The 24,971-nt window shown below is 40.1% G+C and overlaps 1 protein-coding gene across 1 annotated transcript; it reads left to right on the top strand.

Annotated features, from left to right (window-relative positions):
• The first annotated feature begins 8,530 nt into the window (after nt 1-8,530).
• On the top strand, nt 8,531-24,707 carry SQLE (squalene epoxidase). The gene is made up of 11 exons (XM_063413466.1): nt 8,531-9,389; nt 11,465-11,717; nt 12,009-12,189; nt 14,958-15,054; nt 17,183-17,296; nt 18,768-18,939; nt 19,603-19,698; nt 20,255-20,397; nt 21,545-21,641; nt 22,093-22,180; nt 22,851-24,707. Exons 1-11 carry the CDS (start codon nt 9,105-9,107, stop codon nt 23,041-23,043), a joined length of 1,719 nt encoding a protein of 572 aa, XP_063269536.1. The 5' UTR covers nt 8,531-9,104; the 3' UTR covers nt 23,044-24,707.
• Nucleotides 24,708-24,971: the final 264 nt, after the last annotated feature.

Here is a 24,971-nt window from a genome sequence, read left to right as displayed (position 1 = left end):
CTGGAAGTGGGATCGCCTGGGTAGATCTGCAGACGTTTTACAGGAAGGTTTCTCTTACATGGCAGCGCTTCTAGGAACCCTTTGGACATGAGCACCCAGCCCCGGTGTGGTTTTTACTTAGACAGCCCCACCTCGGTTGTTTTTAGGATTCTAAAGTAACTGAAATAGTGTCTATATAAAATAGTTCGCAATAACATGTATTGAAGTAAACAATTGAAAATATCCTATCAGTTACTTCAACTTTTGAGATAATAGGAAACAAAATCTAGTTCTATAAAGAAAGACAGCAGCAACTAACAATAGAATTTGTTCCCATGCCTTTATAGGAAAGGTAAAACCCCCAGATATCCATATTTTACAGGGGAGTCAAAACTGCAGATCTCACTTAGGCCAACATTACTCATATATGACTGCACCATCCAGAGCAGTACTTAAATCCCCATTTAACCCTTTTTCTTACATTTTGGCCCTAGATACTTTGTGTGGGTTTTTTTCCAATCTTGAGATCTTGAAATGCAGAAGTCTAAAGCGCAAATCTTGTAAAATTTGTTTTACATGTTGATTTTTCAATGCAGCTCCATTGTCTTTTTCTCAATGGTGAAAGCTACATAGAGAAGTACTCCTGTAATCAGGGCACTGTGATAGCTGTTTGCCTGAAGAATCAAAAGCTCAACCTGAGGATCCTGACATTTCTGAACAATACAGCATGAATTTCTCCAGCCTTGATGAAAGCTGAAGGCAACAAGTGTTCTTGAAAATCAGTTTTAGCTAAGAAAACTTACCTAACTTTAAGTAAACGTGTGTAATTTCAGGTAAACCCAGTATTTATGTTTCTTCACATTTACATTTCCCCTGAAATGCATTTGTGCTCATTATGCACTCCTTTCTCCTTTTGAAAGGTAGATGACTGCTGGTTCCTTCTGCTGTTATCCTGGAGATTTGATCATCTGGCAGCTGTTACGGATCTACTACAACAGACAAGCTGGCAGATCTATTACAAGAGGGTGCAATGGAAATGCATTAATTGTAGCTGAAACTCCAGGTCTGGAGGAAAGGGACATGGGCTCTTTTCCCAACAGAGGTGACTATTAGTTTATTACACACAAGTACAGAGTCCTGTAGGAGGCTGTAAGTACTGTTCAAGCACTTCCTAAAAGAGTTTCATGTAGGAACATTCATCCACATTTTGACAGCGAGCCTCTGGAGCAACTAGAGTGACCACAGTCTACCATGGGTAGAGCACTCTTGGAGACAATGCTTATCACACCAGTCCTTGCAGTGTACGTGCCAACCTCCATGTTTTGCCCTCCCTCAGTGACTGAGTCAGGGAAGGGAGATTACCCAACTGAAGTTATGACTGGCTGTAGTAGGCAGCAGCTCTGCAAAGCCTGACTTCTTCAATGGTACGGAGGATGTCCATCGCCTGTCCTGGACATCACTTGTGAGGGGCCCAGCTGCTCCCCAGAGGAAGAAAGGAACCCAGGAATGACCATCAGCAAGCCCGATTCTGCTCATCAGCATTCCTGAAAACTAGCCCAATCTTATATACAAAAGGACTAAATTGGGATCCAGGGACCTTCCCTAAGATAGGGAAAGCAGAATCCATGGGACATGGGCTGGGCATTGACAAAAACATGTGGAGGATGCTTGAGCTAGGGCAGAACTAAAGAAGGACATTCAGCAGGCACCATCTAGAGATGAAGGCTGGAGATGGCAGCAGTTTGGGCAGCTGACTATAATTGCAGGAGTGAAGTGGGCTTGAGCCATGGTTTTGGCAACCTGAGAGATGAAGTGAGCTTCATCTGAGGTACAGGTTATATTCCTCTAGTGAAGGAACAGCATGTGAGAAGGCAGAGCAGCCTTTCATACAGGGGCTCTCATTCAATTTCCACTGCCTCTCGTTCAAAGCCAAGTTTGATAGAGGTGAGTGAATTTCAGACACTTTTATTGAGAAAATCATTAAGGTGTGAAAAAATACATGAAAGACTCACCAGGTAAGACAAGTAAGTAGCTTAAGTGAAGCAGTTGAAATTTGAACACTTAGGAGTATAAAAGTTAGAGGAGAATTCTGATACGAAAGACAAAAACAAATCAGGAGATGAGATCAACTCAGCAGTACTGAGGATGTCTCTGCCCCATAGAGCAATGGAAGTCAGCCCCTCCTGATCTGACTCATATTCTCTTCTGACAAGCAAAGAGCCCTAGGACACCTTAGCATGGCCAGTGAGCCCAGTAGCTTATTGGTTCTAGCTCTGTATTTGTTATGTATTTTCATTAAAAATCTTTGGGTTTGGTGGTTAGCTCTTCAGTAGTGTTTATCCTGCCTTAAGAGTTTTTGCTTACAAAATAAAAGTTACCTGAACAAAGTGCCTTCTTTGTTTCACTATCTATTCTGTTCTGGGTGAATCACTATAGAGATCAGTATCTTCAAGGAGATCAAAGAAAGGATGTTAAGTTCCTCGAAATTAGGCTTGGACTTAGAGGTAAATCCAAAAGTGCATTTTGTTTAGGAGTACTTTTTCCAGTTTTTGAAGATTAAAAAGCAATTGCGCCCCCTAATGAGAAATTAGAGTAGATGCAGAAGAGACTGAAAAGAAACAGGGAAGATGGATGACAAAGAAAATACATAACTGACTGGAAGAACTTACCTGCATCTTGAAATTATGTATTTTTAGAAGGCTTTATCACATGTTCATGCAGTCTAAAGAGACAATCTTTAGTTTACAAAGCAAATAAGCTACCAACCAAAAACTCTGCTAAATGGAATTTGCTAGCTGTGTGGATCCGCTCCTTGTTTTGTAGGTCAGACATCTTGCTGTAATGTGCTCCTCTACAGTCTATAATTACAGGCTGTCCTCATTCTTACTGACATTTGCAACCTATAATATTCAGTCATTAATTTCACCTATCTTAGATACCAAATGATTTGAGCTTTTATTGGCAAGCAGTATTATTTGTTACGAAGTCATGTGAAATTTAGTATGTGGCAATCAACCCTCTTGGTATTCATAGAATAGAATCACTGAGATAGGAAAATATCTTTAAGTTCATCAAATCCAGCTTCTAACACAGTACTGCCAAGTCCACCACTAAGTCATGTCTCTTGGCAACACATCTACTCTTCTTTTACATACTTCCACATTTATTGACTCCACCACTTCCCTGGGCAGCCTGTTCCAGCCTGACAATCCTTTCCATGAAGAAATTTTTCCCTAATAATCAATCCAACCCCCCCCTAGTACAACTTGAGACCATTCCCTTTCATCCATTCACTTGTTACTTGGGAGAAGAGACCAACACCCATCTAGTTAAAACCTCCTTTCAGGGAGTTGCAGAGAGCTGTAAGTTCTCCCCTGAGCCTCCTTTTTTTTCAGGCTAAACTACCCCAGCTCCCTCATCAGACTTGTGCTCCAGTAAGTTTGCTCAGCAGCAAAATAAAGTTACTCAAAGCAGAATTGATGTGGATTAATTCCTGTAAGTTTGTTTGGTTTGAGTTTTTTTACTATTTTCTAAGCTCTCTCTCCTGTTCTCTTCTAGTTTTCTGGCTTGTCCTTCCTCTCTGCCATCCAGAGCTCACCTGTTCTGAACTTCTAGAGCATGGATGGATTACTGTAGATGTGTAATTTGCAATTGCACCTCATAGGAATTCACAAATACACCCAGCACTTCTGTTTAAAGAGCTAGTGCACCTCTTGCTTCAGCATTGCAGCAAATTGAACTTGGATGTGATTGTCTTCTGGGTGAACCTGAGCTCCATCTATGTAGAAACAAACTACTTACAAGCAAACAATGGAGTGAAGCAACCTCTGTGGTCCATAAAGAGAATGTGTTTAGATTGCATGTGGAGATAAAGCAGTACAGAGGTTGCATTTCTGTTCAGTGCTGCTCAAAAGGAAAACATTTTTTTAAAAATGCTGCTGCAATGCTGAAATGATTCTCCACCCTAAGTCTATCTTGTGGTTCTTCAACCCTTTTTTCTTTTCTCATGATCTGTAGCCTATCTGCTATCCATTAATCCTACTCCTACATCACCATCTTCTTACCATAAGCCTGAAGATTGTAGTGCCTTATGAAAACATTTTGCTGTTTTCAGCAAGGAACAACTAGGAAATGTCTGTGAAACATATCATCAAAATCAGAGAAAAAACATAAAACACTGTCACAAACTGGTGTGGGAATTTTTAAAATAAGGAGTTAGTCTCTCCCTTTCCATCCTTCCATCCTAGTCATCTGACTTGGGATTATGGATATCATTGGCTGAACACCCAATGACTCTATAGAGTAAGAAAAAGAGGTAAAAATATTGATAATATATTAAAAAATCACCATATGAAATCAGAAATAAAATGATAGAAAAATGGACACCATAATCCCAGCCTTACACAGAAAACAAACCAAGAAGGGGACAAATTCTTATAGGTGTAGTTGTTGGAGCTGCCACAGGATATGTAGCCACTGGCTACACCACAGCCTGTGTGTTGCCTGTGTCCCTCAAACCCAAATAATTTTAAATTACTGCCTGGATTCCCCAGGAATTACAGCTCTGTCCCCAGCTACGTACCCTTTAAAAGATTCTGTACTATCTAACTGCAAAGAACATAATAGCTAGTGGTTTTAATTCCCTAATTATGCATTAATAAGAGACAAACTATTTCACAATGTTCCTGCTGGAATAGAGAGAAAATGTTGCTAAACATTCTCTGGTACACTTCAAAAATACAATACATCATCAGGACGAACTTTCATGATGTGTTGCATAATATTTTTAGCTTCTTGATATAATTCCAGTTCATGCTTTACATATATATTTCATAGTGTTTTTGCTGTTGTTCAAACACTAAGCTGTTTTTTTTACATTCATTAAAATAATTCTGAAAATATTTGTGGAGTTCATTGTTTTTAGTCTTGAAAATATCCAGCTGCACTGCACTACTTCTTTTAAAAAATTAATTTAACCACCAAGCTTCTCAATAAAATGTCCACATAAAGGACAGCAGGTTTTTTATTCCTTCACACACCCACTGATACAAACAAAATGATTATGGCCTTTTATGTAAGTGACCTCTTGCTTCAGAGCTTGAAGCATCTCTGATTCTGAGTAACTGCAGTTTCATAAAATTATCCTTCTAGTTCTTCAGGATCTCTACCACGACTCATCCAAACATTTACCAGGCTCTGCTGTTTCTCATGATGATGACTGAAACCCAAGAATAGAGCTTCTTCCTGTCCTTCAGTCTACACACCAGACTTGCTCCATCTATCTATCTGTGCAGGTAGAAGACCATTACTAATTAATTAATGACAAGGATGCATGGTGAGACCAGGCTTTGTCACATCCCTGGGCAGCACGGGTCAGTCTCACGCGGCACACGCTGCCAGTGACACTGCAGACACTGGAAGTGACACGTGTGCTCCTGGGGCAGCTGTGGCCAGGAACCAGGGACATGTGCTTCATGGCTCTGCAGCTTAAGATGGCTCAGAATGATGCCTGCTTCTGCACAAGTGATTTATTTTTGATACCCTGGAGTTCAGCCAACCATTTCTGGTTATTCCAGCATCACAACACTGCCCTGCCGATTGCTGATTGTCCAAGTCTGAAAACAGCATTTTGCTGAGAGAAGCTGCATCTTGAGAAGGGTTAAAAGAAAAGTTGCTCAACTCCAGCCTCTTCTTAGGAGCATTTATTTCCTGGTTGTAAAGTTGTTATAAAATTTTAGAAACTCCTGCTTCAGCCTTTTCATATTTGCCACTGTGAGATTTAAATTATTAAAAGATGTTTCACAGTAGTCATTTTGGCAGGGTAATGCAAATGAAACAAGAAGTTCCTCATTCCGGGAAAAAAAAATGTTCAGGAATGCACATAAACTGTAAAGTTGGAAAATAAGGTCATGGCATTTAACAACAATAAAATCAGTAGCTCTATCTAGCTATCCACCTCTTTTACAATAACATAAGCAAAAAAAAAGGTAGCTCTTACAGTGAACTTACTTTTCAAGAAATGCAAATATGCCAAGCTCTTCACCACAGCCAGGAGAGTAATGAAGAAGGAGCAGGGAGCCACCCATTCTCAATGGCTGGAAATACAGAAATGTTCTGATAGCATCTGAGCCTCGAACAGGTTTATCTGTCAGAATTCTGTAACTGCTTCAATTCCCAGTACTAACTACTCCGAACAGAGGTATCAAGAAAAATGACTCACAAATTTTGAAAGAAATTTTGCACGAGTGTTTCATAGAGAAAAGACAGTTTCTTGGGGTAGAAGGAGAATAAGTATGCAGCTTTGTTGATCACCTAGTAAGATTTAATTATAGCCTGCAGCCAAAGAAACACCTATACTTACTGTTTCTCATACCTTCTATGGATTGCTGCCCTCTGCTCTGGCTCAGGCACAGTGGCTACAGGACATGACAAAAAGTTCATGTTCTGCAGTGGGTTACACATACCTGTTGTGACCAAAATAACCTTACAGCTGCATCAAGCAGGATCCTTACGGGGTGAAGGGTTTTGTGTAGTTAAGGGGACGAAAAAATTCTACTTTAGTCCTAAAGTCATCATACCAGCATCTCCATTCACAGGATCCTGCTTTTGTCTGTTTCCTTATCTACCATCCTTCCTTCTATTAGCCACTTCACCTTGTTCTGCTCCTTGGTACATTTCTGGCTATGTACTTGCATTAGTCTGGTATTAATTTTCAGCAATTGTTGGTTAATGTATGTTAAATTACATTTCTTAGTCTTTAGAGGGTCTGTGTTGGTTCCAGTAACTTGAAGGCTATGGCTCTTGTGTTCAGTCTCTACCATGAAATACCCAGAAGGGTTAAACACAATTTAACTCAATCTGTGGAGACTGAACCATAAGGAAAAGGCATTTTTAGCAGGCACAAGGAATATTCATAAACTGAACATAGGAAATCAAGTGCAGATGTATTTAAGAAATTCAGTCTCCAGTGGTTTGAAACTTGTTGACAGCTGTAATAACCATTGTTCAAACTGGGGAAAGCAGCTCCTGCTGTGAACATGTTTTTACAGATATGATTTTGGATGCTACAGCTGCACCAGAATTTGTTTCAATGTTGAGGGAATAACCATCATTGTTGGATGAGACCCATATTATTACCAATTAGAAAAACCTATGTTTGACCTCTTTAGCTCACAGGATCTTCACTTTTGAACTGATGGATGTGATGAATGAACCAAAACCCCATCTCTTTATGGCTTTCAGTTTCACCTGGATTTATTCAAAAGCGTCAGACTGGTTTAATCTCATCTTACTGAGAAGCTACCAGATGTTTCTCCCCTCTTCAAAATCTACTCCATTTTACCACTGTGAAGATCTCATTTCCTTTAGTTCCATGTGAGTGTGACTGGTTTTGATTATTCTTTCACCAGTTTCTGCTGAAGTCTTGTCGTGTTTCACAGGTTCCTCACTTTTAAATATTGTTATGCTGTGATAGACAGACATGTTTGATATTGTTGCATCGCAAGAAGTACGTAGCCCAGGAAAAGTCCCTATTGGAGAAATGAGAGGACCACAGGTTAATGTCCTTGAGGAGTTCAACACTAAAAGAGGAAAGGTTAATCCTGGGCTGCATCGAAAGCAATGTGCCCAGCAGGGTGAGGGAAGGGACTCTGCTCCTCTGCTCTGCTCTGGTGAGACCTCACCTGGAGAGTTGTGGGGAGCCCAACACAAGGCACACATGGATCCCTTTGAATGAGTCCAGAAGAGAGCCTCAAAGTTTATCACAGGAGATGTAGCACCTCTCTTATGAAGACTGGCCAAGAGTGATGGAGTTGTTCAGCCCGGAGAAGAAGACTGTGGAGACCTTACAGCACCTCCCAGTATGTAAAGGAGCTACAACAGAGCCAGAGAGCGACCTTTCACAAGAGCATGGAGTGACAGGACAAGGAGGAATGGCTTCAAACTAAAGGAGACTAGATTTAGATTAGATATTAGTACAAAATTCTTTACTGTGAGAGTGGTGAGGCACCGGAACAGGCTGCCCAGAGAAACTGTGGATGCCTGATTCTGAGAGTGTTCAAGGCTAGGTTCGATGGGGCTTTGAGCAACCTGGTCTAGTGGAAGGTGTCGCTGTCCAACCTTCCAATATCGCTTACAACCCAAACCCCTCCATGGTTCTCTCATTTCTCCGATGGGTGCTGTTTTCTTCCGTGCTCCCCGAGCAGGGAGCGCAGCAGCGCTGCCGCCCGCCGCCCTCGCCCTACCGAGCGCCCTCAGCGGCCCCGCCCCTCACCCGTCACCGCGGCAACCCCGCCCCGCCCTGCGCGTCACATCGCCCGGCGGGCCCAAGCCCCGCCCTCGCGGCGCTCTGATTGGTCAGCGGTCATAGCGCCATCTCGGCATAGCGTCGCCGATTGGCCGGCGCCGCTGAGGCACGGGCGCGCGGTGCCCGCGGGGCGGTGGCGGCCGTTACTCATTAGCATGGCCGCGGGGCCGCCCCTCCCGCGGCCGCCCTCGCCATTCGCGCCTACTGCCCCTCGTTCCCTGCCACACCCCCCGTTCCTGCCGCGAGGCGCCGCCCGGCGCCGGGACCGGGTCAAGGAGGGAGGCAGCGGCACCGCATCTCTCCGTGAGGCGGCTGCGGGGTGCCCCGGTGAGGGCAGGTAGAGCAGAGCATCAGCCGCGCCCCCCTGGGCGTTCACCATCCTCCCCCCGCCCCGCGCGGCGCCGCTGCCTCATCCCCGGGCGTGAGGGCTCCGGCCGCATCGCCGGCGCCAGCGGAGCGCAGTCCCGGCACCGAGCGGGGCTGGGCAGGGCGGAGGGGTGACTCAGAGGTCGGTGGGACGAGCTCCAGCTCCTCCGGCATCGCGTGTCCGGGAGGGGATTTTTGAGAAGACGTTTTTTATATTCTTTTTTTCCGGTGTTGGAACCTCTGTCTAGGCTCCTGTGGCAACCTGGAGAGGTGGGGCTTGTTCCTCTTCTAGAGCTCCTTGTTTTTCCATTGAAATCTCCCCACCTTCCATTGGAGAGGAAGTAGTCGCTTTTCTATTGCTACATTTTTTCATCCCTTCCACCAAACCCTATTTTCGGCAGCATCCATCTGCGGTGAAGCTTTGGAGCAACAACTGGGATCAGTGACGCTCATAATGTGGACCTTTCTGGGTATCGCCTCCTTCATTTACGTGTATAAAAAGTGTGGAGACCTCATGACTTACGCTAATAAGGAGGTGCTGCTCTCCGTGCTGGTGTTTTTCTCGCTCGGCTTGGTGCTGTCCTACAGGTACCACTTCAGGGGCCCCAGGCAGCAGCAGAAGCAGAAGTCACACCTGGGGGTGCTCTCTGATTTGCTTTCCGCTTTGCCGCTGGTTGGCTTCTTCTGGGCCAAACCCACCCCGAGATCTCAACAAGTTGAACAACCCAAATCCAGAAAGGTAAGTTGAATTCAGGCGTGGCACATGGGGTGCAAGGTCTCGCTTCTCTTCCCTCTGACCACTGACCCTCTATCCTGGTGAGGGGAAAGAGGTGAACAGGGTTTGTCTTTAGATGGTGGATGCTTCATTTGTCATACTTTGTGTTAATTTTGGTTGGCAAAAGAAAAAGTGAAACTTAGTGAAGTAGTAGACCAGGGGTTTTCTAGCATCAAAACAAGTATGTTTTAAGAAAGATTTGGAGTATTATTATAGTGGCAGAAAAATATCTTGTCAGTTGTTGCCAGTCTTTTGTAGAGATGAAGGACTGGAGAGTGTCTCCTATGAGGAAAGGCTGGGTGACTGTCCAGCGGGAGGAGAGCAGGCTGTATGTAAATACCTGAAGGGAGGGTGCACAGGAGGCTGCGCCAAGGCGTTTTCCATCCGTGCCTGGTGACGGGATGAGGGGTGATGAGCACACACTGAAACAGAGGGTGTTTGCTCTGAGCACCAGGAATCACTATTTGCTGCCAGGTTGACTGAGCACTGCAACGTTTCCCAGAGAGGTGAAAGATCCCATCCTTGGAGGCATCCAAAACAGGGCCCGGGCCAGCCTGCTCTGACTCTGCTTGAACAGGGGCTTGGGACCTCATGATGCCCAGAAAGCGTCTCCAACCTCTGCCACTCTGTAACTCTGATGAGCTTACTAGTATTTATGGATAAAACACATTTGTTTATAAAACTGCAGATAGAGTTACTGGGAAATGATTGCTGACCCATTGCTTGTACAATAGATACAGGACCTGCTCAGCTAGTCAGTGTGTTCCCTTGAGCCCTGCATGAGCCTTGCTGTGGGACAAGTGGAGAGCTGTAGGTGGTGTCTGGAGTTTAGCTGGAGTCCTGCCATCCAAGACTAAGAACTGGACATAGATGTCCAGTACCTCTGTGCTCAGCACTATTTGGCTACTTTCCTGTGTACTTCTGGGCATTTTCACATGAGCACTGACCCCTCGCACAGAACAACATGAAACTAATTTTGGGTGCAAGGCAAAGGTTTTTGATTTTTATTTTGTTTTTCTCTTAAAGCCTGCCTTTACCCATTTCTTGTGTTACCTGAATTCACATAGTTTTGCACTCTCTTGTTGCACTGTAGATACAAACATGCACTAGGCTACTAGAAACTCTGGTGTTAGTGTGTTTCACTGATGCAATCGTATTTTTACCAATGTCAGCACTGCAGTGCTGAGGCATTTGTGAAAGACTGAACTGAATCTCTCATCTACCAGCTGGGGAAATGATTTGCAGCTTTGCACTGGAGTTGCCCTTAAAATTATTTTTCACTTGGAAGTGTATGTAATTAGGTGCTGTTGGGAAGGTTCTATAACACAGCTGTTTAAGATACGGGTCTCTGTATTAACTGATGTCCAGTCCAATATATGTGAATTCTTAACAGCTTTAAATGAAAATGAGTGGTGATTTTGCTTATACTTTTAGATGTTAGGTGACTTTTCATTTCAGAACGATTTCTTAAAAGCATTTCTGAGGCAGCTACTTCTGCTGACACTTTTCCATTCTGTATATTACTGTAAGATGCTATTTTGTTAGTTAGATAGATTCATTTAGAGTATAATTAAAAAGGAGTATGTTTTCCAGAGAAATACATTTTCCAGTAAATCTAATAAAATTTCATTGCTAAGGCCTCCATGCTGGAGTGATTCACTAGCATGAAGGTATCAGTCTTACTTTATAGGATAAGGATATGGAACAGCCTTATCCTACTGCTTTTATAGCAGCTTTCAATCTCTCTGACAGTTTTTTTTGTGGTTTGTCTTTGATCAGCAGGGCACGTTTAAGCCAGGGTCTTGATTTTGTTTGCAGCGGTGTTGGTTTTTGTTTTCTCTTCTTCTTTTGCTTGTGTTGCCTTGTAGAGTATGACAGATTCAATTTTGGACAAAACTAAACTGCAAGATGCCTTCCAACTACCATTGCACCCTCAGTACCCTGGCTCAGAGTAGGGCTACTCCAAAGTCAGCCCTCTTGACAAGGTTATGGTACAGATCCATTGGCACGTGTAACTTTGTTGGCTTTGTTTTCTAAAGGGTAAAAGAGAAGTGAACTGCTCAGATGTGTATCTGACAGAGACCGCTCCAAATACAGCATTGTCACCCCAGTATGATCCAGAAATTATCATTGTGGGATCAGGAGTTCTTGGTTCTTCCTTGGCCACGGTGCTTTCAAGAGATGGAAGGAAAGTGACTGTGATAGAAAGAGATCTGAAAGAACCTGACAGGATAGTTGGAGAATTGCTGCAGCCTGGAGGATTTAATGCTCTTCGAGACTTGGGTCTTGAAGGTGGGTACATTTCAATGTGTAAATACATCTGTAACACAAGGTGCTACTATACTCAACAATGTATTTGGGAAAAACATGCCTACAGGAAAAATTAAGAAAAATGTTATCTGCATTTAACATTTGAATTAAAATCACTTGTATATTTCCAGTTTGCTGTTTTGAAAATACTCTTCTTTCAACATGTGTATTGTGCTGAAGAAAATTGGACCCTATGTAAAGAAATGCCTTTAATAAATAATTAGGCTTTCTTAAAGACTTGTTTTAACCCATCTGTTGGCTTATATCTTGCAGATACGGTAGAAGGTATTGACTCACAAGTAGTAAATGGTTACATAATTCACGACATAGAGAGCAAGCTGGAGGTTGAGATTCCTTACCCGACATCCGAAGACGGACGCGTGGCCAGTGGAAGATCCTTTCACCACGGCCGCTTTATCATGGGCCTCCGAAGGGCAGCTATGGCAGAGCCCAAGTGAGTCACGTTGTGCACAGCACAGCTGGGATCCAGAGATTCAGAAGCATTGTTCCCATCATTTCCATGGGATTCCTTAGCCATTTCCCAACACAGAGGGCTGTGATGAACAAGAATGAAAGTAACAGCTTTAGTTACTCATTCTGCTCTCTGCAGACAAGTTCATAAGTTACATACACATCATATAGATGATATAGATGATATAGATGATATAGATGATATAGATGATATAGATGATATAGATGATATAGATGATATAGATGATATAGATGATATAGATGATATAGATGATATCGTATACATCGTATACATCGTATACATCGTATATATAACCCTTTGGGGCAACCTCATCTTTAGGGAAGTATGGGCTTTGAATATTAGGCAAGGTGTTTGCCCATCTGTGTGAGAGAACAGTTCACAGGTGAAGGGTTGATTCTCTTCTGCTGATTCTTGGGTTTGGCATTTTATCAAAAGTAGTGACCTCTTCTTGGTGAGTAGTACACAGAACTTCTTTGGCCAAGGCATGAGTGGCAAATCTGACACGATTTCTTAGACCACAGAATAGTCTGGGTTAGAAGGGATGACCATGTAGTCCAACCATCCTGTACTGGGCAGTAGCATGTGGCTTTTCCACTGATGTTATCAGTGATGATAGAAATCAAAGGTTTATATTTGTATGTAGTTTTGTTTTCTTTTTTGACAACAAGAAATGAGCCAAAGTAACTAAAAAGAAGCACTAGATGGAAGTAGCTCTTTCCAGTTAATAACTTGTATGTTTCAGAATCTTGAAGACAACTTCTATTCATAATGAAAAGAAAAATTTAGTGTTTTCTCTTAACTGCTTTCTTTCTTCTATTAAAGAGATGAGAAGTAAACTTCTACTGAAATAGACTAGATTCTTGGTGCTGCTTTCTGTGTGGTATTTTTTTTTTGTGTTGTCATTTTTCCCCTCTAAATATTTTTTCCCCTAAAAATATCATAATATCCCCTAAGACTATCATATGTTGCCTTTACAAGGGACATATGCATTATCACATTTTTACCTTACATCTTTACTCTGAGCTGGAAAATTGCTTTCTCCTTTCATATTTTTATATCTCATGGATTACTAAAAATGGCACTAAAGATAGCAGCTCTGTAGTACAGTTAAAATTAATGGTGAATGTGTTGACTAGCTCTGAAAGCTAAAGCCTTGTTGAGGCTCTAAATGCAGTGAAATTTGGGCATCTAAGTGCTCAACTTGTGGGCAAACTCTGGTAGCTATACTCAGTAGTTGAAGCAAAAACTTGCAAAAATCACGTTTGTGACTTGAATTAAATTCTTTCCCATTTTCCACGCACTCTTGAATGTTTATTTTGTGTATGTTTGCTTGCCATTTAATTTGTGGCATAGAAGCTGCATGTTTAAGTGCAGTGAAAGATCAAGAACTCTTAATAGTGCCAGGAGATTTTGGGTTTTATTACAAAGCTTTTGAAGATATAGGGGATAATTATTACTGATAAGTATATCCTTTTTATAAGCACTAGGCCGTATGAATATATTTCAGATAAGTAAAGTTCTTTTTGCAGCAGAAAGGGGTAGGGCATCGTTATTTTATAATAATAGACTAATTATATGTAATTATAAACTCACTTATAGTGGATGAGAATGAGAAAAAAAAGTGAGCACTTAGGTAATTGAAATGAGAGCTGTAAAAGAAACGCAAGAGTTGACAGAATCTGCATGACACTGATTCCCTGGCATGCTGCTGCAGTTCCTTGCTGTTGAGCTTTCTGTTGTGTGCTCACTCATAACCACTCATATTTTGATACAACCAACATGCTTGTTGCCTGGCAAATTAGGCCACTCACAGTCTGCTCTGAAATGTCTGTGCTGGATGCCAGGAAAAAAAAACCATTAATTGAACTGCTTGTATTCCTTCTAAGAGCCTAAAATAGCAAGCTGTTGTATTCTCACATACACCTTCAGCTCAGTCCTACAATTGTGGAATTCCATTTGGATATGGAATATTTATGAGAGAGACAGTGTCCCATTTCAAGCTGCTAAGTCTAAAGTGCCATGATCAGGTCTAACAGCTCAGACCCAACAAAGAATATAAGTTTACAGAGATTTAATTTCTGAACTCAAAATAGCTCTTGTTGGCAGATGGAAGCAAGAGGTGCTCCACTCCAACGTGTGTTAGCAGAACTTCAAAAGCAGAAATAGAAAAAAAACCAAAACTCTATCCTGAATTCCTGAGGTTACAAGCTAGATATCTGTGTCCTAAACAGGTTAGGTTAGTTTGGACTGCTCTGAGAATTATGTGCCTGACTTTTCTGTAGTTAGGGGTTTAAGTGCTCCTGATCCTGGTCTTTAATTCTTCTGGGAGTTAGGTCTCACCTGTACTATCAGCCATTCCCAGCTTTTAGCAGGGATGACTCAGTCATCTCCTTGATTTCTGACCATTAGGTGTGAAACTCTCAGCATCTCTCACAGGGCCATGGGGCACATATGGGGACTCTACTAACTGGTAGAGTGTTTATGATGAACTCTATGGTTTTTAGAATATTCAGGTATCAAACCAAATGTAGTGTAAAAGTGAAATTTATGACCAACACTTTTTGACATTTAATGTAGCTTCAGAAAGTGTTCAAGAGCCCTTCTGCAAAATGTAAACCATATTGGCAGAGACAACATTGTTGAAAACTTGGTTTTCATTCTGTGTCTAGTGCCTTGAAATGCTGACATCATGAATCCTCTTCTGTTTTAACCCTTCTGTTTCGTTTCAGTGCAAAATTCATTGAAGGGACTGTGTTACAGTTACTTGAGGAAGATGACTGCGTTGTGGGTGTTCAGTACAAAGACAAAGAAACTGGAGACACTAAGGCAAGAGTTTCCTGTTACAGTCTTGGTTAAACAGTTGAGAAAATTGCTTTATATATATATAATTTTATAAAAGCTTTTATTTCAGAGCACTGGTACAAAAATAATGTAGTTATCGAGAAAGCAAAAGATTTAATAAAGGGAGATTATTTTCTAGTGCATACAGTCTGGGAATATGAGAATTCTTGTTATAACTTCTTATGAAGCTTCTGCTTTCAGTTTCTCTGGAGAATTCAGTTCATTATTTGTTTCATTATTCATATGTCTGGAGTTTAAAATCTTTTGAGAGTTCCTGGTGAAAAAACTGATGAATTAAGATTTGTGCTTTGGCCGTGTGTAGTGATCTGCATTTCTACATGTACTCCCACCATCTAGTGAGGGACTGAAAATGAAAAAGTTACCTATTCATAGTGAAAGCTCTGTCTGGTTCTTTCTTGGATAATTTTGGCATATTTTAATGCTAAACTGCTGGCTAAATGTGAAACTGTATGAAAACTGTGAAAGTACGAAAACTGTGAAACTGTGAACTTAAAAAGCTTAGGGAAAACCAGTCTGGGTAAAACCCCTGTACTGAAGTTCTGGATACGCTGCCTATTCTCCAGGAAAACCAAAGTTGTAATCTTCTTTGTGGATTTTGAAGTTCCTTTGTTGCCTAAAGTTATGTAGATATACTCTGATGGGAAAGATGGGAATCTCCTGCCTATGCCCTGCTCCTCTCCATACTAGATGGAGAAAGTTCCTGAGTAGCTGGAAGATCCTGCTCTGAGGAGTATTAATAGCATCTTTCCATCTCTCAGTCACTGAGAAATGGGACTGGTGGCATAGAACCATATAGGAGAGAGCCTTTTAAAAGTACTTGCCAAAGCTGTAGGGGAGTGAGCAGGCTTAGAGTGTCCTCAGGCAAGTGCCATTTCAGCCCACTTGATGGTTACGTGCTGCAAGCGAGCAGAGAAGTAACAACATCCTTCACCCCTCTTGAGGTAGCTGGAGGAGGAGTTCCAAGCTGTGTTTCTTGGTCTGGCTTACCTGTCATGTAACATGAATGAAACTGTATTAGGAAATCCACATAGGAGAATAAACCACTGAATCATGCATATGGGAAACACAGGGAGTTTGGGGAGGAGAAGGATGTTTTGCAGGGGGAAGGGTGTTTGTTGGGGTTTATTTCCCAAATTCAATTGGCTTTATCATCCAGCAACATAGAAGGGTGGGGTTTTTTTATTTTGTTTGCGGGGTAGAAGGGGAATGTGCATATTTTGTTTTGAGTTCTGTTTTTAAGCTTCACACACTTATCGATGTAGTTGCTGTAATTTTAAGTGTGAGTTACTTGACCAACAGTAGGGTGAGCAGTGTTCTAGTCTGCATCTTTCCTGAAAATCTGGGTGTTGTTCCAAAGGCCTTAAGTTTCCTGTCTGTATACTGGGGATGAACAAATTCATGTTTTGCTCTGAATGCTGAAGTTCTGTGGCTGGAAAGAGCTGTTTCATTTGCCGGCTGAGATCTCCTTTGATTTTAGAAATCTGGTATATAAGAAATTTCCATTAAACCTTTCTGTTTACTGTGTTTCCCTACCTGTGAGTTTTTACAGCTAGGAAGCTCTTAGCTGAATAAAAACCTGTGTGTTTTTACATCTAGGAAGCTCTTAGCTGAATAGCTTTGATTTGGCTTTTTTAAATTGCTTATGCATAGTTCTTTAATTTGAAAATCTTTGGTGGTTTTGGGTTTTTTTGTTTTGGTTTTTTTTTGGTTTTGTTTGTTTGTTTGTTTGTTTTTTTCTTCTGAAGAGCATTACAGTCTGAAGGGAGCAAATACTCCTCTTTACCTCTTTATTGCATTTTTTTAATCCAAGTTTCTACACAGCTCCCATAGCTGTGTTTTCTGAATGCAAACCTGAAAAGGCTGGAGTATATTGTTAGATCAGCTTGTGTAACTGATAAGTATGAATGCAAGGAAGGCAAACCCCACAATTTTTACCTAATATACATGTTAATATGGCCTGTGATCTTCTTAGATGTTTATTGTTTGTTAAAGCGTCTAATTTAGAATTGCAGAGAAGATCTTGGGAATTGCTTCTCATTGTTCTGAAGCAAAATTAACAGTGTCATATCTTTATTTTTAATTTATGCTGCAGGAACTTCATGCTCCACTTACAGTTGTAGCTGATGGACTTTTCTCCAAATTCAGGAAAAACTTGGTATCCAACAAAGTTACTGTTTCATCCCATTTTGTTGGTTGCGTTTTGAAGGTAACTTTTATGTATAATACCATATAAACCACTATGCTACTGCTTCTTAATGTGGGTCTGAATTTCACTATGTTGTTGTTCATTTCCTTTTCCAACAGAATCAATTAGAACTGTGCTTTTAAGTATTTATCCTGCTGTTCTGTCAGTTTCTGTGTCCCTTTGAAGTGCTTGGAAATTTGTTCTATGATTTTAACTCTTAAAGTGTTGATGCATGTTCAGTCCCAGCTCTAGGATAGTTGAACTTCTTACTGGGTCAGACTTAATATATTAGGTATAGTTACAGATCAGATTTTCAACTCTTAAAACAGATTTATCTCTGAGCCTGCTTTGGCTTTGTTTTTTAAAGTAAATATTGTTGTTAAAAGTTAGCTTTCTGATTTTAAGAGTACAGGGTTAACCTTAAGCATACAGTTGAACAAGGAAGTGTTAAGAAAATGGGCTGCGATTCAGCATGACTATGTTAAGCTGAGCTCTGGGCTCACTAAACCAGTTCATGGAATTTTTATTTCAAGAAAAAACGTTTCAAGAAAAAACGTTTCAGCATCTTACAGCACACATAGTACTACTTTATATTAGTGCTATGTCTTACTTAGCACTAAGCTCTGGATCAGAGGTAGGCAGCATTGTAAACCTGGAACCCAACCAGTAAAATTGTTTAATTGTTTCCCTGGACATAGGTGTTCTGAAGGTAGGTTTGTGCTCCTGCCTGGAGGTGGGGTACCTTGTAATCAGGTACATACTGCCTTCAGAATCTATAAGCTTCAAGAGAGAAGGTGGTGTCCTGGTTTTGAGCTGGGAATCTGGGTTGATAGCTGGGTGGTTGGAGAATCCAGGTAAAAATTCTGTCTGGATCTTTCACTCTGTGTCTGCTGCATTAAGTGATGCATTAACAGCAAAAATAATGAGGGGAGAATGAACCAAAGCTAACAGAATTTTCACTAGACTGGGAACACTGACTGGTAGGAACTTCAGTACTTTTTGGTCTCTAATCTTGTTAGCACTGCCCAAGTTTGTCTACTTTTGGTAATCTCCTTCAAGACCTCATTATATAAGGCTCTATGATTCTTCTTCAGTTGGTGTCTCCAAGTAATTATATTTAGACTAGTGGATTTCTTTCCCTCCCACCACTTTCTTTATGAAAAGACAACAAAATGATCTTACTGAAAACCACTACATTGGTAACTTTACAGATTTTCAATGGCATATATTAAATATTGGTGAGGTATTCAAATGAAATGGATAAGTTAGTGATTCTAGTAAGTACTAAAATGTATTGGCAAAAGAATTGTTGCTACACTGAAATTCAGAATTTTCTTTTTGAAAACACTTCTTTTAAGAGAATAATAACACAAACTTAATATGATATGGGATTTTATTTAAAAGTGCTTTAGAAAATTATTTTGTATGTCTGATGTTTAATACCCTTTCATTAATGAGCCTCAATCTTTCTTCCCCTTCTTTCCTTTTTAAGGATGCATCACAGTTTAAAGCTAATTATGCTGAACTTGTTTTAGCTAAAACGAGTCCAGTGCTAATCTATAAGATTTCTTCAACTGAAACTCGGGTCCTTGTTGATATTCGAGGGGAAATGCCAAAAAATTTGAAAGAGTACATGATTGAGACCATTCATCCACAACTACCAGGTAAGTCTGGAAAGACTTGTAGAGAACTGTCAAAAATTTAAATATGTCAAAAAAGAGAGACACATTTCCTTTAATTCCTAGAACTGTGTGGCTTTTTCCGTGTGTGCAGTCACTGTTTCAGGAACCATTAACTCTTCTTTGGTTCCACACCAGACAATGTACACGGGTTTGCTCAGCTCATATCTGTGAGGTCAGCGATTCAGAAGGATTTTATAAAGCTCTGGGGCTTTGGGGGGACCTGATTGTGGCCTTTCAGTACCTGAAGGGAATCTGCAAGAAAAAGTGAGCAGGACTATTGACAAGGGCATCAGTGACAGGACAAGGGGGAACGGGCTTCATTGGAGAGTAGGTTTAGATTAGATATTAGGAACAAATTGTTGACTGTGAGGGTGGTGAGGCACTAAAACAGGTTGCTCAGGGAAGCTGTGGCTGCCGCAGCCCTGGAGATGTTCAAGGCCGGGTTGGATGGGGCTCTGAGCATTCTGGTCTAGCAGAAGTGTCTCTGCCCTTGGCAGGAGGGTTGGCCCTACATGATCTTCAAGGTCCCATTCCAACCCACACCATTCTATGACTGATATCTCTAAAAAGAGATTAAAATGGATTGTGTGCAAATTACTTGTGTCTTTGTCTAAGTACTGTAACTAAAGTATTTGGTTGTTGCAGATCATTTAAAGGAACCATTCTTAATAGCAGTTCAGAATGATCGTTTAAGGACTATGCCAGCCAGTTTCTTGCCTCCTTCAGCTGTAAACAAGAAAGGTGGGTATTATGAAATAAAAGGAAGAAAAAAGGCATTATAAGCATCTTCTGGGTCATAGGACTTTTTTGTCTTAGATGTATATTTGTTGTTCAGTGCAACTGTCTCTTAAATCTCCTAAAAAAAAAAATGTTGAAAATATGTACTATGGGCAAAATTTAACTGGAATGTTTACATTGACTTTAGATGTTAAATCAATGCCTGCTTTATCTGTAAGTTTAATTTACTCAGTTGCTCAAGCTTATACAAGTGGGGTCTTTCTAAGAAAAAAATGATTAAAAATTAAAGAAATTAACGTAAAAAGTGTGTTCTTTGACACATGAACATGCATACCTATAGGGGAAAAATAGTTTGACCTTGAGTATCTTAATGCTGTTTTAAGCCTTTTAATTTAAAGACATACTTTGTGGGTTTTGTTTTTTAATTTCTAGTTGTTATACCTCTTATGTTCTGGTGAGAATGAATTCTTAGTAAGTTTGGTGGTTTTTATAGAGGATTTCAGTTTTAAGATTCCATGACGGTTGTGCATTATCCTATTGCTTTTTCTCTTCTACCCAGGTGTTCTTCTTTTAGGAGATGCATATAACATAAGACATCCTCTAACTGGTGGAGGAATGAGTGTTGTTTTAAATGATGTTAAAATATGGAGAAGTTTGCTCCAGGATATCCCAGACCTTTATGAAGATTCTGATGTTCTTAAGGTGATTCTTTATTTTGGACTTATTTTAGACAGTCTCTGATTTAGTGACACACTTCTAAGTTTTATGCAAAGCAGGAAAAAGTAAGTTATTGGTGAGGCATAGCAGTTTTCAAAGCTTTGTCTAGAATAATCAGATATCAGGCATTCACCAGTGGAGCTGTGGTCTGTAACTGCTGTGCTGTGTGGCAAGAGGCTATTTCAAAACTTTGCACACTGACCTGCTGTGTTTTACTTAGGGAGATTGGTGTGTCTGGTCAGGATGCTTTGCTAGGATAACCTGATATTCCCATTTTGATAGGGTATTTTTAGCCAGATTGATCCTAAATGTGGTGAGTTGGAATCATTACACTTGTGTAAGTGGAACTTGCATGATAATGAGCTTGTGTACCCAGTCTTTAAAGAGACATCTCACTCTCCACTGGGCTCTTGCTACATTAATCTGAGTAGTGAATTAGAAGGGATCCTTCTTTCCCAGGATCTGCACCATCAGTGTTCATTTTATTTTTAAAGGTTTATTTTTCCAGTGATACTTAGTCCCAACATTCTGATGTGTAGATAATAAGATCCTTTAATTTATTTGTTTACTGCTTTTAATGGGATTAGGCATATTGACTTAGCTAAATTAGTAGTATATTTGTAGTATAATTGTAGACTACAAGTAGATGATTAAAAAAGTGTAATTGAAAATTGAGAAGCACTTAGAGGAACCCTGAATGTCAGGACAGTTCAGGACTTACCTGACCACGTGCAGACACTTTCATCTCATCCAGTCACCTCAGGCTTCCAGGCATTTCGTATTCATTACCAGTCAACTGAGGGAACTAGCTGAGCGTTATCCTTCAAGTTTCAGCTTAAAGTATCCCAGGTACTACTGTAGAATGAGATGAAACTTGCTCTGGAACTAACTTTTTCTCCCTGTATTTAAGGTAAGGGGAGCCTGGAGAACTGGTTCAACGAGTTCAGAAAACGAGTTTCATTGCTTAATGACCTAATTAATCCTAATTGGAATCAATCTAGCATTTCACTAAATCCTTCTACATGTCCATGAGCATGACTCTTGCCACCTCTTTGGGAATATTTTGAATGTTTCATTGTATTTACTGACAGAAATATTTCTCTTTTTTTTCCTTTTTTTTTTTTTTTTCCAGGCAAAAAGAACATTTTACTGGTCAAGAAAAAAATCTCATTCTTTTGTAGTGAATGTTCTTGCCCAGGCACTTTATGAACTCTTTGCTGCCACAGATGGTAAATATATCTTAAATATAACCTCTGATTAATTACAGCTTGGTAGATAAAAATGACCTGGAAGGGGATGTCCATGTCTGTATAGATATATCTTTATATGTATATATATATATTAAAATATATCAGTTAAAGAATTTTAATAAGTTTTCTTGTGTTCTCTGCCTAGTTTTTTTAGACAGTTTGAGCAATGTGGAGGCAGGTCTGGAGTTAGGGCTAAATAACAAACCAAAGAAAAACTCCAAAATAAAGAAAATAGTCAGTTAATACAAAAATATGTAGATATTTTGTAAGACTATTCTTTGTGGAAATAAAAGCAGCGTGAAGTCCAGCTGAATTGAACAGAACAACAGCTACCAAAGTCCTAGGTTTAATATCAGTATTGGGTATGCAGAAAAATGTTTACTCTGTGTGTTGATTATATATGATTCATTAATTTTAATTAATTTTGTAGATTCCTTGCATCAGCTGAAGAAAGCCTGTTTCCATTACTTCAGACTTGGAGGAGAATGTGTCTCAGGCCCTGTTGGATTGCTCTCAGTGTAAGTTCACTGTGCTGGCAGTGGTTATTGTGAGATCTGCTGTGCTCCCCATCAGGCAGCTCAACAGAGGGAGGGTGGCCCACATGAGCCTAAATTTCAAGTTTATACTAAAGTTTGGAGCTTTATTAGAACCTGTCTTTAACTGCTGACTCTCCCTCCCCTCCCCCACTAAAAGCTGGTGGCCCTTGTGTAGGTGGCACAGTGTTGAGTGAGGCCTGCCATAAAAAGCTGTAAGGAACAGGGAAATCTCTAGCTATGAGGGGTGTTTGAATGATCCCTCAGAAACTTGTGGATGCCTAGTAAATCCTCTTACTCTGAACACAGGAGAATATGTGCTTTTATATTTCTCTCCTTTTGGACTGAGAGCTAAAACTGAAAAGCCTGTTTAAAATATTCTTCTGGGGGAAGATAAGGTAGACAAAGAGTACTGGAAATGAAGAGAAAGCAGCAGTGTATGTTGGCTGTGCTGTAGAAGGGAATGTAGTAGTGGAGGGTGGAGCAGCCCAAGAGAACCAAATTTGTATTTTTCAGTTAAGTTGGCAGGGCCAGATCTGCCTAAGTCAGAAGGGGATGTGTGATCTTGAATGGAGATCTGTATTTGTAAAATGGAAATTTTTCAGTTCTTTCTGACTCTTTATTTACTAGTTTTATCTGTTTATTTTCAATGCAGGTTATCTCCTAAACCAATGGTACTGATTGGCCACTTCTTTGCTGTGGCCTTGTATGCTGTTTATTTTTGCTTTAAGTCAGAATCCTGGATCACCACGCCTCGAGCAATTTTCAGTAGTGGAGCTATTCTTTACCGGAGCTGCTCTATAATATTTCCACTTATTTACTCTGAAATGAAGTATTTAGTCTATTAAAATCCAGGGAAAAATGACTGGAGGAAGAAAGCATGAAAATCCCAATGCCTTCAAAATCTTTGGACATGTACTATTTAATATTGTGTTATGTTCTCCTCAAAATGCAATTTCCTTGATAAGGTTTTAACTTAATTTTGGTTTTGTGGTTATATACATATATATTATATGTAAATATTCTTTTCTTTGCAATTTAAGTTCAAAAAGGAGTTAGCTGTTTACAAGGACCATAATTAAGTGTTGACGTGGTAGATAATTGCCAGTTTTGACAGAATTTCTTTCCTTGCTTTATGCATTGCTGAATGCACCACTAATATGAATAAACTGAGAAGTGAAAACTGTAAACCATATGCTGCTATTATCCTTCATGCTTTTTTCTGTTCAGTAGTTCCATAGACTTTATTACTGTGAAATACTGTAACTTTCTTGATTTGGTTATAGGATTTGCATCTGTTCAGTTTCAGTTGTGGCTGAGATACTGGTCTGTTGACACTTAAAAGGACACTGTAAAGGATGTCACATCTTGATGTGTCACTATATATTTAATTTCAGTTACTGTTGCAAGTGCCATGTTGCTCTTCTGAACTCCTTCTTTACACCACAATTCATTTTAAAAAGTAATAACCAAATCTTGCTTCTTTGGCTACTGCAATGCACTCAGGTAGTGAAAGCACATGTTTTTGAAAATTTCTTCCTTTCTCATTTCCTTTCAAAACCCTTCAAGTTTGGGGTTGTTTTGCTTGGTGTGTGTGCAATTGAAGTTTAGCACTGCCATGACCTGAAGCACAACAACAAACTATCCACTGAAACAAATTGAGCCCAGGCTATTTCCCCTAGACAGTGAAGTAATTTTTAATAATACTTCTGAAAATCAACGAAAAGCACCATGAAAGTGTCCTTTTAATACTTGGAGTGTGGTGGGATTATTTTTCCTGTGGGAATTACTGCATGCTACTAAAGAGTTCATGTCTATTCCTATTGGTCACTACTCCTCTCAATGTTCTCGTTATCAGTGTGATTTCCTTTGCTCCTGTGCATCTGCATTTTCTCTACCTTTCTTATGATTGGTTTGGGTATCACTGTATGGCTCTGCTCTTTTGGCTTTTGGCCTGAACAATCACACAGGAGTGCAGCCAACATTCTGGAGAGCAGTAACAGGTTTTGTTCTTCTGTCCTGGTGAAACTGTGACTCTACCTTGAAAATGACAGATTGCATAAGCTGTGTATAAATATACATTTTATCTTGGACTGTGAAAAAATCTGTGGAGAGACTTTATTTAGTATTTTATTTGATGGATATTTCAAATTACTTTTTCTTTTCCAGAAGCAAAAGTATGTATATTTTTCTAACCATGATCACTTTTGATACCCTCTTGAAATTACACTCACCATGAATATGTCTATGTTGAAACTTTAGGATAAAGTACTAATATTTTCAAATATCATTATATATGATAACTAAATTATGCCCCTTTAAGGGTACACAAAGTTTGCAGAATTTATACAAGTGTTTTCAAAATTTGTGACACTTTTGAAAATATTGATTAATTTTACATTTTTTATTTTTTTATATTATTTGCAGTCAGTCTCTTTAAAATCATGGATAAAAAGTCCTGAGCCAAATACACATCTTCAGCTTACGTAAATAAAGTTATATCTGTAGATTATTTTTGTTGTGTGTCTCTGGTTAAAGAGTTTTGTTAAATTCTGATTTATCTGCTTAAACTTACATATATATGTAAGGAGTTTTTTCCTTCTTCAGTCCTGAATTCAGTGCCTGGTTAAGTGTCTTGATGATGGAGGTAGCAGTCACCAGAAATTGCTGGGGGAGAGACAAATGTTGTGTGTGTGTAAGAAGTATCAGCCTGAAAATACGACCATGAAATGGCTCCGTGCCTCATCCTCAGGACAAGAGGAAGGGCTTTGAAATA

The sequence above is a fragment of the Prinia subflava genome, chromosome 1 (assembly GCF_021018805.1).
Source record: "Prinia subflava isolate CZ2003 ecotype Zambia chromosome 1, Cam_Psub_1.2, whole genome shotgun sequence".
NCBI classification, from domain to species: Eukaryota; Metazoa; Chordata; class Aves; order Passeriformes; family Cisticolidae; genus Prinia; species Prinia subflava.
This window is presented reverse-complemented; position numbering and strand designations above follow the sequence as displayed.